This window comes from Medicago sativa, chromosome 1 (genome assembly GCF_051527215.1).
Source record: "Medicago sativa cultivar Bolivia chromosome 1, Bolivia_mono, whole genome shotgun sequence".
NCBI classification, from domain to species: Eukaryota; Viridiplantae; Streptophyta; class Magnoliopsida; order Fabales; family Fabaceae; genus Medicago; species Medicago sativa.
Genome location: NC_140749.1, coordinates 15,241,734 through 15,258,879, shown reverse-complemented (window position 1 = coordinate 15,258,879; position 17,146 = coordinate 15,241,734). Strand labels below are relative to the sequence as shown.

The window sequence follows — 17,146 nt, the reverse complement described above, 5'->3', positions numbered from 1 at the left end:
TGGATGTCCCTTCAAGCTCAACTGTACACATAACATGAAGATTCTTGAACTTCCTACTCACCCAGTTCCTGTGAAACTCATGGTCACAGACATTGATTATCCTTTTGTCAAGTAGCCTATTGGCTGGAGTTCACACATTTTAAGTGTAAAGAAGTGGGGTGTCAGGGTTCGAACCACTGCGCCTGCATATATTATGCAATGTTCCTACCAACTGAGCCAAGTTCACGGGACAAATTAGGAATATATTTATATATGAAATGTATGATGTGAGAAAGCAGTTTATATGAAAGCCAGAGGAGTTATATATGCCATCATTAAAATGAAATGATCAAAGTAGAATATCAAAATAAAAAGCCTTCTCTTCAAGAAAAAATGGAATTAACTGAACTAGCACTGGCCAATGTAGGAGAGTTGCAATTTATTCTAACGAAGGAACAATGATAAAAAATAGAAGAGTTGGGTATCTGAAATAGAGAAATAATATTTTTACACAAATTTTCCATCAAATTTCGACAACAAGTTAGATAGTTAATATAAATTAAATTTTTTGCTAATGAACTAAGGGAATAATGACTATAAAAATGTGTTGCACTCAACATAATTAAACATCATTTTGAACTTCATTCATCACAAATTCAAAGTATATATTTGAATGCAAATGGTGGTTGATGAATACTCCTATCATGTAGATTTGACGTTGTATATTTGAAAGCATTACACTTTCAATTTTGAATTTCCTTAATTAAGAAACTTTGAATAAATCTATAAAACACAAAATTAAATGTAGCACATGAAAATAATGTTTTGTTGTTAAAAAACCTCTATGCAACTCCCGTTGAAGATGATCTAACTCTAATATTATGCTTGCTTTTGGGATTAGCTGCTTGCTCTCTTTAAATTATATTTCGTATGGTAAACAGAAATAGTACAGCTGATAGACATGACTTTTTACGAAATAATATTACATTATTGACATATGTACCGTGGAAGCAAACGAAACCGTCAAGAAGAATTCATTAATAGAGGTTCTGTTGTATCTTCATCAATAAAACTAAGAGAGCCAACATCAGTTTCTGAGTCATTTTCATTAGAGTTGACTTCAAGATCTTCATGAATCATTTCATTTGGATACAAAGAGGGCTTTGGAGGCATTTCAATATTTTCAATATCTCCTTCAAGCATCTCTATGACTTTGTTCATTGAAGGACGATCACATGGTTTCAATTGTATACACCATAATGCAATTATCAACATCTTCTTCACATTATTATTTTCCTCATAAGTAATTTCATCCATTTCTCTCTCCTTTTCTTCAAGCAATTGATCATAAATCCAAATGGGAAAGAAAGTTTGACTTGAACGATCGGCATGTCGATTTAAATTTCTTTTCTTACTTGCCATTTCCATCAAAAGCATTCCAAAGCTATATACATCAGCCTTGTAGGATACTCCTCCAATATTTTTGTAGAACAATTCAGGAGCCATGTAACCAATTGTTCCTCTTGCTGCAGTTAAAGTAACAATACTATTGTCATTTGGATATAGTTTTGCAAGACCAAAGTCTGAAACCTTGGGGATAAAATTCTCGTCAAGAAGGATGTTATGGGGTTTGATATCAAAATGCAAGATTTGCATGTCACAACCTTGGTGCAAATAAGCAATTCCGCGAGCCACTCCAAGGGATATCTCATACATTTTTTTTGAAGTTAGAGAGATAGCATCCGCCTTAGTAGAAATATATTTATCAAGAGAGCCATTGGGCATGAATTCATAAACTAGAGCATGTTTCGATCTCTCGAAACAAAAACCAATAAGTCTCACCACATTTTCATGGTGTATTCGTCCTATGGTTGCAACTTCATTTATAAAATCTTGTCCATTACCCTTAGATTTACCCAACATCTTTATGGCCACAGATGACCCACTGCTTAACTTTCCTTTATAAACAGAACCAAAACCTCCTTCACCAAGTTTGTCCTTGAAACTTCGAGTCATCTTTTTCAAATCTTTGTACGAATACCTTCTTGGCATCAAGGTACTCCCTCTAAGAGAAACTTCAATATTTTCGTATATTGATATATGTCTTCTTCGACAAGTATATGTTAATAACACAAAAAAAACCATGAGGCCCAGTGTAAATCTCACTATAAATATTGGCAAGAAATACCTGCCAATGATTCTTCCAAACTCGATGCTAAATTTAGAATCAGAAACTTTCTTAGATAATCCAAAGGTTCCGCGGGTTAATTCGGAACTTTTTGTTGCACCCATTATTTGTAGTAGTCCTGTGCAAGTCATATCATGAAAAACAGTATATACATTTAACAACATTTGATGTGTGTTTTTGAAAACTAAGATAAAGGACAATAAAAAGCAGTAAATAATGAACATTGGACACTAATGTTTTTTCTATAAATAACATATACACTCTGTCTCATTTGTTTTTGTTCTTTTGTTACAAGTTTTGTCCCCTCAAAAATAGAAGAATAAAGATAGGTTGACATCCTTAATGTACACCTCTTTGTATCACTCTGACAATTTTAAGTTAATCAAATATATGGTCTGTGTGACCACATTTTTTCAGTTGCGTGACCACATTGAGAAACTGAAAAATGTGGGCACACAACTAAAATACACGTGACCGCTGTTTTTCCACTTAGTTAACCAAATAAATTCTGGAAAAATAGAGGCCACAAACTAAAAATATGTGATCACACAGACCATATATTTGGTTAACTTAATTTTTTCAGAGTGATACAAAGGGGTATACACATTAAGGGTGTTAACCTATCATTGCTGAAATAGAAAAACAGATAATGCCCAAAGACTTCTCTTTACATTTTTCTTACATATTTGTAGTGAAATTATTATAACCACACAAATAAAACGAAAGTATTGGTTTTCACATTCAAAGACTGTCTCTACAAATTAAATTGTAAAAGTTTTTTTTTAAGAAGTCAAACTGACCCATCAAAATTGACACCGAGGATAATCAATTTTGAGACCTTAGAGGAGCACACTCTAAATTGTAAAAGTTAATGAGGACTAAAATGACGAAACAATGTACATATGGTTTGCGATCAAATGTTAAATATTCAAAAAGCGATTCTTTTTTCTTCAAACACTTACATTGAAGAACGAACAATGTTCCTCAAAAATGGGTTTCTTAACTCCCCCATATAGTATTCAATATTGATTTACTTGGAAGGAAAAGAGCATGAAAAGAGTGATAGCCTCGACCTTGCATGGATGTTTATATTTCTCCTTAAAAAAAAACATCCCTATATGAGAGAACTATAAAAAAGTATCGGAGAAGGATCTTATAGAATTGTGTCAAATTCTCTAAATCCTTTTCCTCATATTATAAAAATTTTGCATCCCCTACTTCAAAGTCATCTATCATTATCACTCTTGACTTCCAACAAAGACTTAGGAATTAAAAAAACACTATTTGTACCAAAAAATATATATTTAATATAGAAATAATAAAGTAGAAATGAAAAGTAAAATATAAACTAACATAGAAATGAAGTAAACAATAAAGATAAAATAAAATATTACCTTTAACAATGCCGAGTACAGTATCTGCAACAAATTTTAATCAACACAAACAATTAGACAAGATAACACCACTCACTCGTAGGAAAATGAGAAAAATAACTTAGAGAACAAGCAAACTATTACCACTCACTCGTAGGAAATCGTCGTTGTAAAAGCTTTCATACAAACACCCAAATATTAAAGCAAACACCAAACTAAAAGCCTTTAAGAAGCTTTCAACCGATCTCTATATTAGATCCAGGAATCCATTAAGAAACCATCGGTTGAAGTATGAAATGACATAAAAAATGGTATATTTAATTAATATTTATTCACTTTTTAGTCACAAAAAATTAATATTTATTTTTTGAATTAAGAATAGAGGGGTAAAATTGAGAAAAAATATAATAAACCATAAGATTTAAGTTATAAATTACTTGAATTAAATTATCAAAAAGATCTATAAGGTCATAAAAATACAAGTTCATGAGAAAGTGACATTACCAAACAAGTCTTTTTTAGTCGTACGAGCTTATAAAACACAAGCTATAAGCTCAAACAAATGATTTACCAAATAGACACATAATTATAATTTCATACAATATAATTAGTTTTTGACATTATGGGTTTTCACCGGAAAAATCCTGCATTTTATGAATGATTTTCCAACCTACATAGATATACCTCTGTTACCTTTGAATTTCATGGTGTTTCCTGGAGTCTATGTGTTTTTGAATTTGATAATCCAAAAATTGAAAATGCGGAGAACCCACGAGAAGCATGGACATTGTGACAAGAATTTTTGTATATTAAAGTGGAGTGAGACAATATAATTGTTGTGAAAGTGACTCAAAATTGGAGAAATTGAAGTTTGCTAAACCTGTCAAAATCGAAGCACGATTTGAAAAATCGGAGTACGATTTTTGGAGCAGAATTGGCATTTTCCATTCGTAAAAAATCGGAGCACGATCTGGCAAAATCGGAGCACGATTTCGCACAGAAGAATAAAAATAAAACGTATTTTTATGGGCCTGATTTGGTTCCAATTTATGAGGGATGCTTTTGCTATAAATATAGACATTGTATCAGTGTAAACTTTGAGATATAGGGGACTGAAACAAGGGTTTAGAAAGGCAACAACAAAACTAGGGTTTGTATAGAGTTTGTTTCTTGGCAACAAACACTAGGGTTTGAGGGTTGATTCACCTTGGGAAACACATTAGGATTGAGTCTCTTGGTTATGGAAAGAGATTGGGGCTTTGGGTAGAATTAGGCAGGAGACTTATTCTTGTAACCCATTGATATCTCTTTTGTAAAGTTACTCATCATTATAGTGAAACGGAGGGCTGCTCTCTCCCCCAGACTAGGTTAATTTGGACCGAACTGGGTCAACAAATTCTTTTATGTTCTCTCTTTCTTTCTCTCGTTGTTTTCTACTTTTGGCTTGTGTTTATAATTGTTCCATACACTTTGTTTTGGTTTCTTGATTATCACTTGCTCCACACATCAAGTTTGTTTTTGGTGTGCTTTCTCATCGAATTCACAACAATTGGCGCCCACCGTGGGGCAAGGGTCAAAGAATAATCAAGTACCATGGGTTCAAAGTGGGATATTGAGAAGTTTACCGGAGATAACGATTTTGGGTTATGGAAGGTAAAGATGGAAGCGTTATTAATACAACAAAAGTGTGAGAAAGCTTTGAAGGGTGAAGGTGTGTTACCGGTCACCATGTCACGAACGGAGAAGACCAAGATGGTGGACAAGGCCAGAAGTGCCATTGTCTTGTGCCTCGAGGATAAAGTTTTGAGAGAAGTAGCATAGGAACCAACCACGACATCAATGTGGTCAAAGTTAGAGTCTTTGTACATGACAAAGTCTTTGGCTCATCGACAACTTCTAAGGCAACAACTCTACTCATTCAAGATGGTGGAGTCAAAGGCCATCATGGAGCAACTTACGAAGTTCAACAAAATCCTTGATGACTTGGAGAATATTGAGGTGCAGGGTCGTCCCTAAGAATTCGGAGGCTCGGCTCTGGGAATGAAAAGAGACAAGTGATAAAATCAAAACGTATTTTTTTTAAAGCAATGTTTTATTTATATTTTTTAAAAGATAAATATAAGGTGTCGTATATATGCGGTACACCCAAAGGCGAAAATGACTACCGTATACATGAGGACAGAAAATGGCTGGGGGTATTAAAAAAATTGAAGGGCAGTAGTACTAGTGGATATTAAAAAAAAAATTGAGGCCCATGGCTGAGGGAGGCCCAGCTCTGTTGAGCTGTTTGCACCCCCTCAGGGCCGGGCCTGTTGAGGTGCAACTTGAGGATGAAGATAAAGCTATACTCTTGTTGTGTGCTCTACCGAAATCTTATTAATCGTTCAAAGATACCATGCTCTATGGCAAAGAAGGCACTGTTACATTGGAACAAGTTCAAGCGGCTTTGAGAACCAAGGAGTTGACCAAGTCCAAGGACTTGAGAATTCATGAAAATGATGAAGGCCTAAGTGTCTCAAGAGGGAATGGTGGAGGTAGAGGTAACCGGAGAAAGAGTGGTAACAAGTCAAAGTCTAAATGCTTTAACTGTCACAAGATGAGTCACTTCATGAAGGATTGTCCGGAGATTAATGGTAACTCCGCACAAATTGTCTCTGAGGGTTATGAGGATGCGGGTGCTCTGGTGGTGTGGTGTTGTTTGGAGGACGAAGAAGGTGATGTGTCTCACCTTGGGAGTAATGCCTAGTGGAGCGGTGGTCGTCTTGAGAGACGTTAAACACTCGACATCAACCTGGAGAGGCAGTGGTAAGAATACTCAAGATCAGTCTGGAGAGGCGGAGGCAACAATACTCATGATCTACCTATTGAGGTGGAGTTTCAAGGTGAAAGACATAGTGGGATGTATGCATTTGCTAGTTGAGGTAGAGTACGCTCAGATTGAGGTGGAGTTGAACACATCGGTAATGGTACGACTATGGAGGACCTTGGGTTCTATGCTCTAGTGGTGAGCAAGGGATTTCTTCATGAAGACGGAAGGCATTCCGGAGGTTGAAGAATGTATAGCACAGGTTGCGGGATTACCCTGAAAAAAGGTCATGGGTGATTGGATGCAAGGAGACCTTCAAGGAAGCGGGAGATGTCCTGTGTTGAAGATGTTCTGGTGAATGCTTGTGGAACTACCTAAAATTCCTAGCGTAGTTGGACTGCAAGGACCTTCGAGAAGGCGGAAGAGATTCCGATGGATGAAGGGGTTAAGATGTGTACTTGTGGAACTACCTAAAATTCCTTGAGTATGGACACAAGCATCTTCAAAAGGGAGGAACACATTTCGATGGTTGAAGAGGTTAGGGTGTAAACTTGTGGAGCTACATGGTGTAGTGGGAAGCAAGGGAAAGAGCAGCATGGTGGTTGATGTTAAATTGGCATCATCACTAATTTAGAGTCAAGGTGGAGATTGTTTTGAAAGTGACTCAAAATTGGAGAAATTGAAGTTTGCTGAAGCTGTCAAAATCGGAGCACGATTTGAAAAATCGGAGTACGATTTCGCGCAGAAGAATAAAAATAAAAAGTGTTTTTATGGGCCTGATTTGGTTCCAATTTATGGGGGATGCTTTTACTATAAATATAGACATTGTATCAGTGTAAACATTGAGAAAGAGGGGGCTGAAACAAGGGTTTAGAAAGGCAACAACAAAACTAGGGTTTGTATAGAGTTTGTTTCTTGGCAACAAACACTAGGGTTTGGGGGTTGATTCACCTTGGGAAACACTATTAGGATTGAGTCTCTTGGTTACGGGAAGAGATTGGCGCTTTGGGTAGAATTAGGCAGGAGACTTATTCTTGTAACCTATTGATATCTCTTTTGTAAAGTTACTCATCATTATAGTGAAACGGAGGGCTGCTCTCTCACCCAGACTAGGTCAATTTGGACCGAACTGGGTCAACAAATTCTTTTGTGTTCTCTCTTTCTTTCTCTCGTTGTTTTCTACTTTGGCTTGTGTTGAGAATCGTTCCATACACTTTGTTTTGGTTGCCTGATTATCACTTGCTCCACACATCAAGTTTGTTATTGGTGTGTTTTCTCATTGAATTCACAACAATAATAATACTGGCTCGACCCATATCTATATTGCTATGTATACTCCTAACTTGGAGAGCAAGTTGGGGTTGACCCTATGTGACACTTGAGGAGCAATCAAGGAGGCCAAAGGGGATATCTAGCTAACCCTAAGGCATTCACTTTCTACCTTTAAAATATTATGCACTGGTTGCTTAGCACTTGACACTCTGTCTATCAAGTATTTCCTCTGATCACATTTATAATCAAAACATTAGTTTTTAGATTCATTGAATACATAATGTATTTGATATGTATTATAGAACAAATACATAAGGTATTCAATGAATCTAAAAAGTAAATTTTTGTTTATAATGTGACCGAAGGGAGTATGCTATTAAGTTCATCGGGTAAAACATTAAGAACGTTTTTTAATTTGTGTGAATTGTAACGATTTATAATTTAAGACCGACATGGTATTTATTTGAGTTGTATATCTAAGATTAATATTTGTATATTAAATTAATTTTTCTATAAAAAAGTATTTATAGAGAGTACATTACCTTTCCATCAATATGCGCAACTTTGACAAACGTTCTGAAAAAGGGAAAACACAAAAACAAAACAAAAAAGTTATTAGCTATAGTAAAACAAATTTTTTTGGAAATCTATTTAAAAAGCATATGAAACATTCTTTTGGAGAGCCTATTAATATAATAACAGAATTAATATTTAAATAATTTTTTTTTTGGAAGAAAGGGTCTCGAACTCATTGAATAAATCATCCGGGGCATACTTAACCTAGTAGTAGATTGCCAGGCCTATTAATCCATAGCCTATTTAAATTAGATCATTGATTTTCCCACTTCAATTGTTGTTTGAAAACACATGGAAATTACACATTTAAAGCAAAAATCGAAGTGAGAACAAAAATTTTCTTAGTCTTAATTAAGTCTATTGGTCTATTTAATTAGGTTTATATATTATTCACTCTAGTCACGTTTATAAACAACTATTTTTTTAGATTCACTAAATAATTTATGCATCTGAACTATATTATATCCAAATAAATCAATTATTAAATGAATCTGAAAAAGCATTATATGAATAAGGATTTTAAATATGTATATATGTCAATATAGGGTACAATAGTTAAAAAAAAACCCCAAATTGAAGAGCCTCCATTACAAAGGTAAATCAGAAATGACCTATATTATAGGGTGTAAAGTATTGTTAACCCATGTGTGTATTCCAATGGCAAACATATTATGATATTTATACTTAAAAAAACTCTTATGATATAATTATTTCTGTAATTCATATACCAAATAAACATATTTGAGTGCACCGGTACACCAAATCTTTCAATTAATGGTTAAATTAGTTGTGTTTTTTAAGAAAAATATAATTTTTTATCATTTATAATTATAATAACTATTCTTATTTATGAAATCCTTCAATTGAATTTTTTTTGAATTTTTATCACTCATAATAAAAAACATTGATTCTATTTTAGGGTAAATTACATCATGGGCCTTTAAGTTTGAGGTTTGTAAGAGATTGATCATTTAAGTTATTTTGTTCCTACATAAGTCCTTTAAGTTTGTGGTTCGTAACAGATTAGTCTTTTAAGTTATTTTGGTCACACATAAGTCTTTTAAGTTTGTAAACGTTTTCAATTTAGTCTTAATGTTAACCAAACATACGATGTGGCAGAAGGACTAATCTGTTACAAACCTCAAACTTAAAGGACCAATATGTTCTCAAAATAACTTAAAGGACCAATCTGTTACAAACCTCAAACTTAAAGGACTTATGTGCAACCAAAATAACTTAAAGGACCAATCTATTACAAACCTCAAACTTAAAGAACCCCGACTGTAATTTAGCCTATATTTTACGATAATACGTAAAGAATTTACTATGATTCTTATAAACAATGAAAAGATGTTTTTTCTTATGAAATGATATTTTACAAAATATAAATGCCGACAAAGAACTCTTTATTTCATAAAAATAATCGTTAATTTATAGATTTAGGAAGCAAGAGTACCGGTACACCTCAATTTACAAGTGTAGCGTAGAAGTCCCCTATACTAAAATCTAAATCCTATCTTAAAAAGAAAATTGTCAAAATGAAAACAGAAATTTTTACTTACCACAATTGACAAAAAGTCCCAATGGAGTCCTGCAATAAATCAAGTTCACACTCCAGTCCTCCGATCTGTCCATTAAACTGGCAGTTCTGTAGGTTAGTGTCACAAAAATCTTCACAGGCACGTCTCACCCATGTAAGGTCAAATCCATTGCTTAGGATTCCATGAATTTCCGCGTAGGAAAAATACTGTGGAGTGTTCCTGACATAATTGTTGTAAAAAGAAGAATCTGAAGACGTCGCAACAAGCATCACTCGACAACCAACGTTTAAGCTCCCAGTTTTGATGTCGCCGGTGATAGCATAAACATGGCCTTTAGAATGCAATTTGATGCATGGATATGTATTCACATACATAGGATCGTTCTTCACTGGATTGCTACAGTTCAAGTATACTACATGCCCCACCCATGGCGGAGAACCGACTTCATATGCATCCCCGTGGTAGTTATAATTGTAAGAACTTGTGAAATTGGATGTTGTTATGAAATAGCGAGGAATGGTGGAGCAGTTACCCTCTTGAATTCCGGAATCAACTAATCGAATTGTGTAGATTTTGTAGTTGATTGATTTCACATAGTACTTACCCGAAAAAAGAGATAACATTGTCATGTTGTTTTCGCAGGATAACTCGTACCTCGGATCACCACAGGTTGCTGGATCATTCTTAAGTCGAAACGGATGTTTTATGTTTCTGATTTTTCCACATGAAGAAGGTGGACAATAATTTTGGTTACTATTATTTGTAATTGCATCACATGTTTGATGATGATGATGCAGTAGTATCACAACAGGAGCTATAACAATTTGGAGGAAGCACACAAATGATTCCATTTCTCTCCTCATTACTGATGCTGAAATGGAATATACACATCACTTATTAGAGACTAGCTGTAAGGACAAAACTGTCTCACTCTTTCTCTCTCTCTGCCTCAAAGTCAATGTGAATTATTATTTTTGCATATGATTGATGCTAAAAAATGAATTCCACTATAGAATTAACTGATTATTATCCGAAAGGGAATGTGTATCTGAGGACAAAATTGTCTTTCTCAATGTCAAAGTCTTTAAGCCATCGTTCTTGACTTTCACTAAATAATTATTAAAGACAAGAAAGAAATTATAGTAGTTGACTTGCTGGAAAATTCGATTTTTCCTTAGATGATGATGCAATGCACATGATGGTTTTGGACTTTGACTGATTCTTCAATATATTTTAGTTTTTGCAGCATTATTTTTAATGCATAGAGCTAAATGAAATTATGTTTCTATATTGCTATATATGAAATTACACCTAGATTGAAGTGTTATTCCATTCAACATGTCAGTGATCACAACACTTGTAGTATTGCTGCTGTTAAATAAAAACCTTGGAAATGGTCTGAGTGATGCTTCCATTGGATGTCCCTTCAAGCTCAACTGTACACATAACATGAAGATTCTTGAACTTCCTACTCAACCAGTCCCTGTGAAATTCATCGTCACTGACATTTATTATAGTTACAAAACTATTACTCTATCCGATCCCGGAAATTGTTTACAGCAACTTCTACTTGATCACAACTTCTCATCAATATTTCCGTTTAAGTATTTACAATTTGAACATACCAATATTAGTTTTTTCAATTGTTCTGCAGCAGTCCAAATTAGAAACAACGATCCAGTGTACCACATCACGCAAGATATCAAATCTTGTCCAATTTATGTTGCTGATTCGGATGAAGAAAGTATTGTTGAATCTGACTTAGTATACTGCATCAAACTGTTTGATCGCGTTTATCCATTCCAGGCATTTGGTATTCGAAACAACAGACTGTCATTTACATGGTCTGCTACCAATTTTGACATAGGATGCTTGAAATGTGAACACAAATCAAAGAAGAAGATTACATTCATTATTTTATCCACTGCAGGTAACACAACTTTTCTCATATCCTTTCATTTCCTTATTATTATATCTTTCTGAGAATTTTTAAGGATATAGAATATTTAAGTGCAGGTGTAATCTTTGGTTCAACTTTGCTAGTGCTTCTGATCTGTGCTATCGTTCGAGTTCATCGCCATTTCAAGATGAAAGGCGAAGATCATACAAGAATTGAAAACTTTTTGAAGGATTATAAGGCTTTAAAGCCAACCAGATTCTCCTATGCTGACATAAAGAGAATCACAAATAAATTTAAGCATATGATAGGAGAAGGAGCTCATGGAGCTGTTTACAAAGGTAAATTATCGAGTCAAATTATGGTTGCTGTTAAAATGCTCAATAATGCAGAAGGAGATGGGAATGAGTTCATAAATGAAGTGGGAACGATGGGCAAAATCCACCATCTCAATGTTGTCCGTTTGCTTGGCTTTTGCGCCGATGGATTTCATCGTGCTCTAGTCTATGACTTTTTCCCAAATGGTTCGCTGCAGAAATTCATTTCTCCCCCTAGCAACAAAGATAGTTTCCTTGGATGGGACAAGTTGCAGCAAATTGCTCTAGGCATAGCCAATGGAATCGAGTATCTTCACCAAGGTTGTGATCAAAGGATTCTTCACTTTGACATAAATCCTCATAATGTCTTGATCGATGAAAAATTAACTCCAAAAATTACAGACTTCGGTTTGGCTAAGATGTGCGCGAAAAATCAGAGTACTATATCTATGACTGCAGCCAGAGGAACATTAGGATACATGGCACCCGAAGTTTTTTCTAGAAATTTTGGTAATGTATCTTATAAATCTGATATATATAGCTATGGTATGTTGCTATTGGAAATTGTTGGAGGAAGAAAGAATACAAGCACAACCACAAATGAAGAAAACTTTCAAGTTCTATATCCAGATTGGATTCACAGTTTGCTTGAAGGGGAAGAAATACAAATCCCTATAGATGAAGAGGGAGATTTAAGAATTGCGAAAAAATTGGCAATCGTGGGACTTTGGTGCATCCAATGGCAACCTATGCATCGTCCGTCTATGAAAACTGTGATGCAAATGCTGCAAGGAGATGGAGACAAGTTAAAAGTTCCCTGCAACCCTTTTGGACCTACTACTTCAACAAATACATCTACTAGTATTGTTGCAGAACGTATGAATTTGGAGCTTGAAGTGATTCAAGAAATAGATTAAATATTTTGATTGTATAAATAAATTTTTATTCTAATGGCTTATCACTTTTTAGCAAAGTACTACTTAATCATAAAGGTTTGTAAATTTAGGAATATATTTATATATTGAATGTATCAATTGAGAAAGCTTGTTTTATGAGTGGGAGGAGTCGCTCTAAGACATCGTTAAAATGAAATGCTCAAACTAGAATACCAAAGTAAAGCAGAGTTACAATTTTCTCTGATGCAGGAACTATAATAAAATGTATTAATTTTCCCTACTCTGTTCTTGTTTAACGAGCAGTATTTTAATTTGATAAAAAAAAAGTAAAAATAACAAAGTCACCAACATAGAAGAGTATGGCTGTTTTAAATAAAGAAATCATATCTTTACACTAAAATTTTACATCAAATTTCAACAAAAAATATGTTTAGTGATATGAAAGTTTACTTATAGTACTGGAGTAGTCCAGAGTAGAGATGAGTCGGTGAGAATTCTGAAGAACTAAGTGCGACAGAGAGAAGATTCCAACGCGGAGGATATTGTTCTTCAGTGCGGTGGATGAGGCAGAAGCCTGCAAAAAAGGTTAGCACTTCGACGTTCAAGCCGAGAGGAGAAAAGCGTGTGAAAATATGGCGAATTGTGATCATAACTTTGAGTGTGACGCCAAGTCAACCTTTTATAGTTGGAGACGTTGTAAAGGTCCCCTAGAAACCCAGAGCATGATGTGCGTAGTCGTAAGAGATTGATCCAACGGCTATGATGTGACGAGGAGTACTCCTGTGCAGTGAGGTGAGGCATACAGAAGGAGGTCTGATGCGGTGCCTTGTTCGGGGAGATTATTATATTTAGAGAAATATTTGTTGATGTATTCTTTCTAAAAAAAACTGCTTATAATTATAGCAACTACTACTTTCTAAAAAAAACTTTCACTTTTCCTATCCTTATTAAACTCGTTGATCAATTTCTTTCAAATACGTGCACAAACATGTCAAAGTATAACAATTTTGACTATGGTGTCATGGTGTGCTTCTGGAATATAATAATACATTATTATATATAAAGAATATAATTCACTTTAGAAGTATCAACTCCCCCACCACATGATTGCTGATTCCAGTTGTACATATCAATTGTAAAGTATTCAATTTTCACCAAACTCATTGGCCATGTCCACTAGGCCACATGCACATTTTATTATACAAAAAATAATAGTTATTATTTCAAACTATAACAACATCAATATAAACCTGCAAAATTAATCATGCAAAACAATGGCAAATTTTCACAATTTTCCCTTTATAGTAACTCTATTATTTCTTCTATTAGGAAAACCAGTAACATCCAAAAACCAATGCACTGAAAAATGTGGAAACCTTCAAATTCAGTTTCCATTTCATCTCAAAAACAGCAACAACAACAACATTAATCACACCAATCCTCAAGGTTTTGAATTATCATGTACAGATAAAGATGAAACCATGTTAGAATTTCCCAAAATTCCGCTACAACTTTTCATTAAACGAATAGACTACAAAACTCAAAAGTTCCAAATCTACGACCCGAAAAATTGTCTTGCAAGACAATTATTAAAACTAGGAAACCCATCAGTTTCGCAGTTTCAGTTTCACTTTCATGAGTTTAATATACAGCGCAACGTGAGTTTCTTTCGTTGCGATTCGAACAAAGATTGTTCAGTTCAGCAACGTGAATCTAGTGGTGATTTTATTGATCCTGAATTGGTTTCATGTAGAAAAGTGAGTGAAGTTTTGAATGTTGGTTGGATGATTGAGGAATGGGAAGATGATGTTACAGAGAGTTTGATTATGGAATGGTCTAAACCGAATTGTAGTTTTTGTGAAGTTCAAGGGCAGAAATGTAAATGGAAGAATGGTACTAGAAATGGTGAAGTTGAATGTTTTGTTTGTAAATCAGATGGGATTGCAAAATCTACTGTTCTTTTAATTACAGCTGGTATGTTACATTCTTTCATTTATCTTTTGTTGGTTATTTTTTAGAAAGGTTATTTCTAAGTAAGGTTGCACTTTTGAGTTATAATTAGAAACATTATTTAAATATACTCAACTAAGACCATGTTTGGAGATACAACTTAATTTGCAGCTTATAGGATAAGCGCTTATCATGAACATTCATGATAACCACTTATGTATAAGCTATTTCTGTCTACAATAAAAGTTAATAAATAGTTTGTGTAAATTATAGTATGTTTTTGTAAGCAATCTTATAGTGCTTGTGAAAATAAGCTGAAAATTGCATATGAACTTGTAACGAGCTATTTCCATTAGTTCTGTCAAACAATCTTATAGTTGTTTATAATTTGTTATGGTTCTGACATAATTTTCATGAACAGGGGTTATAGTTGGTTCCATGATTTTGCTGCTATTGGCAAATGTATTTCTTCGCATTTATCGTTATTTTAAGATGAAAGGAGATGATATAGCAAGGATAGAGAAATTCTTAGAGGATTATAGAGCAATGAAACCTACAAGATTTACTTATGCTGATATTAAGAGAATAACAAATGGCTTCAAAGAGAGTCTAGGAGAAGGAGCTCATGGAGCCGTGTTCAAAGGCATGCTCTCTCAAGAAATTTTGGTTGCTGTGAAGGTACTCAATGAAACACAAGGAGATGGAAACGATTTCATCAATGAAGTCGGAACTATGGGAAAAATTCATCATGTCAATGTCGTTCGCTTGCTCGGATTCTGTGCTGATGGATTCCACCGTGCTCTTGTCTATAATTTCTTTCCTAATGGCTCGTTGCAGAATTTCTTGGCACCACCGGAAAACAAGGATGTTTTTCTCGGTTGGGAAGAGTTGCAACGAATTGCTCTTGGTGTTGCAAGAGGGATTGAGTATCTTCATATTGGTTGTGATCATAGAATACTTCACTTTGATATCAATCCACACAATGTGTTAATAGATGATAATTTGAGTCCCAAAATAACCGACTTTGGACTTGCTAAATTGTGTCCAAAAAACCAAAGCACCGTGTCTATGACCGCAGCGAGAGGAACCTTAGGATACATTGCACCTGAAGTTTTCTCGAGAAACTTCGGAAATGTTTCTTCTAAGTCTGATATTTATAGCTATGGAATGTTGTTGCTTGAGATGGTTGGTGGAAGAAAGAATACCAACGTGTCTGCGGAGGAAACATTCCAAGTTCTTTACCCAGAATGGATTCATAATTTGATTGAAGGTAAAGAAGTACGAGTTAATATTGAGGATGAGGGTGATGTTAGAATTGCAAAGAAACTTGCGCTGGTCGGACTTTGGTGTATTCAATGGAATCCAGTGGATCGGCCATCCATGAAAAGCGTGGTACAAATGCTTGAAGGTGATGGAGAAAATTTAATGACGCCCCCTACTCCTTTCGACTCTATTGGTGCTAATAGAACAAATGAAGTTATTCCAACTAGACATCTAAATTTTGAGTTGGAAGTTATTCCTGAAATAGACTAAATGAGTTTACTTTCAGGTTCATCAAATGTAATACATACTCAATTATATTTTTTTTTTTTTGTATTCATTCACATTATTCGTTCAAGTGGATCAAAATTCAAAATCATTATTCGTTGAAGTGTATCAACATTCAAAATCTTTTTCAAGTAGTTATGCTGAAGCAGTTAATTGTTGGGCAACAATAATATGCTGCAACATTGTGTTATTTTTGTTACAGCAGTTACTGCTTATAATTGAGTTAACTGAATTGTTATGACGGCTATTAGTTCAAGACATATTCATGTAAATTTTATGAGAAATAGAAGTAAGATAATTTTCTCAAGCCGATAGAGCTATGAACTATACATGCAAGTGTTGACAAAACAGGGGCTGAAACAAACCAGCAATAATTAACATTAAAAGTATTTAAGGTGAAGTATTTTCTGTAAGTCAAATATGATAGCTATGCCTTAGTCAAATAATTTGGCTACATCTGGGTCAAAGATGGCTATGGTTTAGTTTCTTCAATTGAGATTGTTTTGTAAAGCATTTGTTTATATTTTCCTTTTCAATGAAAGGCCTTAAGCAGCCCGGAGACGCAGGCAGAATTGATCGAACTCGGTTAACAACTTTTGTGTATTTTTTTTTCTTCCATTTTTTTTACTTTCTGCTTTTCACTAATCTAAAAGTGGAGATTTTTCATAGTTTCCCAAAATTTTCCTTACTATAGTATCACAATAAGGGAAGGGTTTTTGAGTTCTCAATATTCTTTGTCTACAGCACTAACACCAACAAAGCGATTAGGTTCTCACAAGAAGTTAACAGTTTTTGAAAGTGTA

At 34.4% G+C, this 17,146-nt stretch overlaps 3 protein-coding genes across 6 annotated transcripts; 2 read left to right on the top strand and 1 right to left on the bottom strand.

Moving 5' to 3' along the window:
- Positions 1–876: 876 nt before the first annotated feature.
- On the bottom strand, positions 877–9,896 carry LOC146953012 (rust resistance kinase Lr10-like). 2 transcript variants are annotated; one of them, XM_085707516.1, is made up of 4 exons: positions 9,757–9,896; positions 8,164–8,194; positions 3,562–3,587; positions 877–2,285 (listed from the first exon to the last, which is right to left on the bottom strand). In XM_085707516.1, exons 1-4 carry the CDS (start codon positions 9,827–9,829, stop codon positions 1,003–1,005), a joined length of 1,413 nt encoding a protein of 470 aa, XP_085563642.1. In that variant the 5' UTR covers positions 9,830–9,896; the 3' UTR covers positions 877–1,002. The 2 variants fall into 2 exon arrangements, with proteins under 2 accessions (XP_085563642.1, XP_085563643.1); XM_085707517.1 differs by having other exon boundaries at positions 3,562–3,585; positions 8,161–8,194; positions 9,757–9,838.
- A 481-nt stretch (positions 9,897–10,377) lies between these two features.
- Positions 10,378–13,125, top strand: LOC146953011 (rust resistance kinase Lr10-like). 3 transcript variants are annotated; one of them, XM_085707511.1, is made up of 3 exons: positions 10,378–10,645; positions 11,390–11,665; positions 11,752–13,125. In XM_085707511.1, exons 1-3 carry the CDS (start codon positions 10,612–10,614, stop codon positions 12,864–12,866), a joined length of 1,425 nt encoding a protein of 474 aa, XP_085563637.1. In that variant the 5' UTR covers positions 10,378–10,611; the 3' UTR covers positions 12,867–13,125. The 3 variants fall into 3 exon arrangements, with proteins under 3 accessions (XP_085563637.1, XP_085563626.1, XP_085563633.1); XM_085707500.1 differs by having other exon boundaries at positions 11,081–11,665; XM_085707507.1 differs by lacking the exon at positions 10,378–10,645 and having other exon boundaries at positions 10,955–11,665.
- An 881-nt stretch (positions 13,126–14,006) lies between these two features.
- LOC146953010 (rust resistance kinase Lr10-like) lies at positions 14,007–16,431 on the top strand. The gene is made up of 2 exons (XM_085707485.1): positions 14,007–14,819; positions 15,217–16,431. The coding sequence occupies exons 1-2, from the start codon at positions 14,120–14,122 to the stop codon at positions 16,326–16,328; spliced, it is 1,812 nt and encodes a 603-aa protein (XP_085563611.1). The 5' UTR covers positions 14,007–14,119; the 3' UTR covers positions 16,329–16,431.
- Positions 16,432–17,146: the final 715 nt, after the last annotated feature.

Excerpts from the sequence above, each read along its gene's own strand:
- LOC146953011 (XM_085707500.1), top strand. The coding sequence starts at position 10,612 with ATGGAATATACACATCACTTATTAGAGACTAGCT. Across the intron at positions 10,646-11,080 it reads TCACTTATTAGAGACTAGCT|TGATCACAACACTTGTAGTA; the intron begins GTAAGGACAAAA and ends TCAACATGTCAG. Across the intron at positions 11,666-11,751 it reads CATTATTTTATCCACTGCAG|GTGTAATCTTTGGTTCAACT; the intron begins GTAACACAACTT and ends ATTTAAGTGCAG.
- LOC146953010 (XM_085707485.1), top strand. The coding sequence starts at position 14,120 with ATGGCAAATTTTCACAATTTTCCCTTTATAGTAACTCTATTATTTCTT. Across the intron at positions 14,820-15,216 it reads TGTTCTTTTAATTACAGCTG|GGGTTATAGTTGGTTCCATG; the intron begins GTATGTTACATT and ends TTTCATGAACAG.
- LOC146953012 (XM_085707516.1), bottom strand. The coding sequence starts at position 9,829 with ATGGACAGATCGGAGGACTGGAGTGTGAACTTGATTTATTGCAGGACT. Across the intron at positions 3,588-8,163 it reads AAGTTGCGCATATTGATGGA|AGATACTGTACTCGGCATTG; the intron begins AAGGTAATGTAC and ends AAAATTTGTTGC. Across the intron at positions 2,286-3,561 it reads TGTACTCGGCATTGTTAAAG|GACTACTACAAATAATGGGT; the intron begins GTAATATTTTAT and ends TGACTTGCACAG.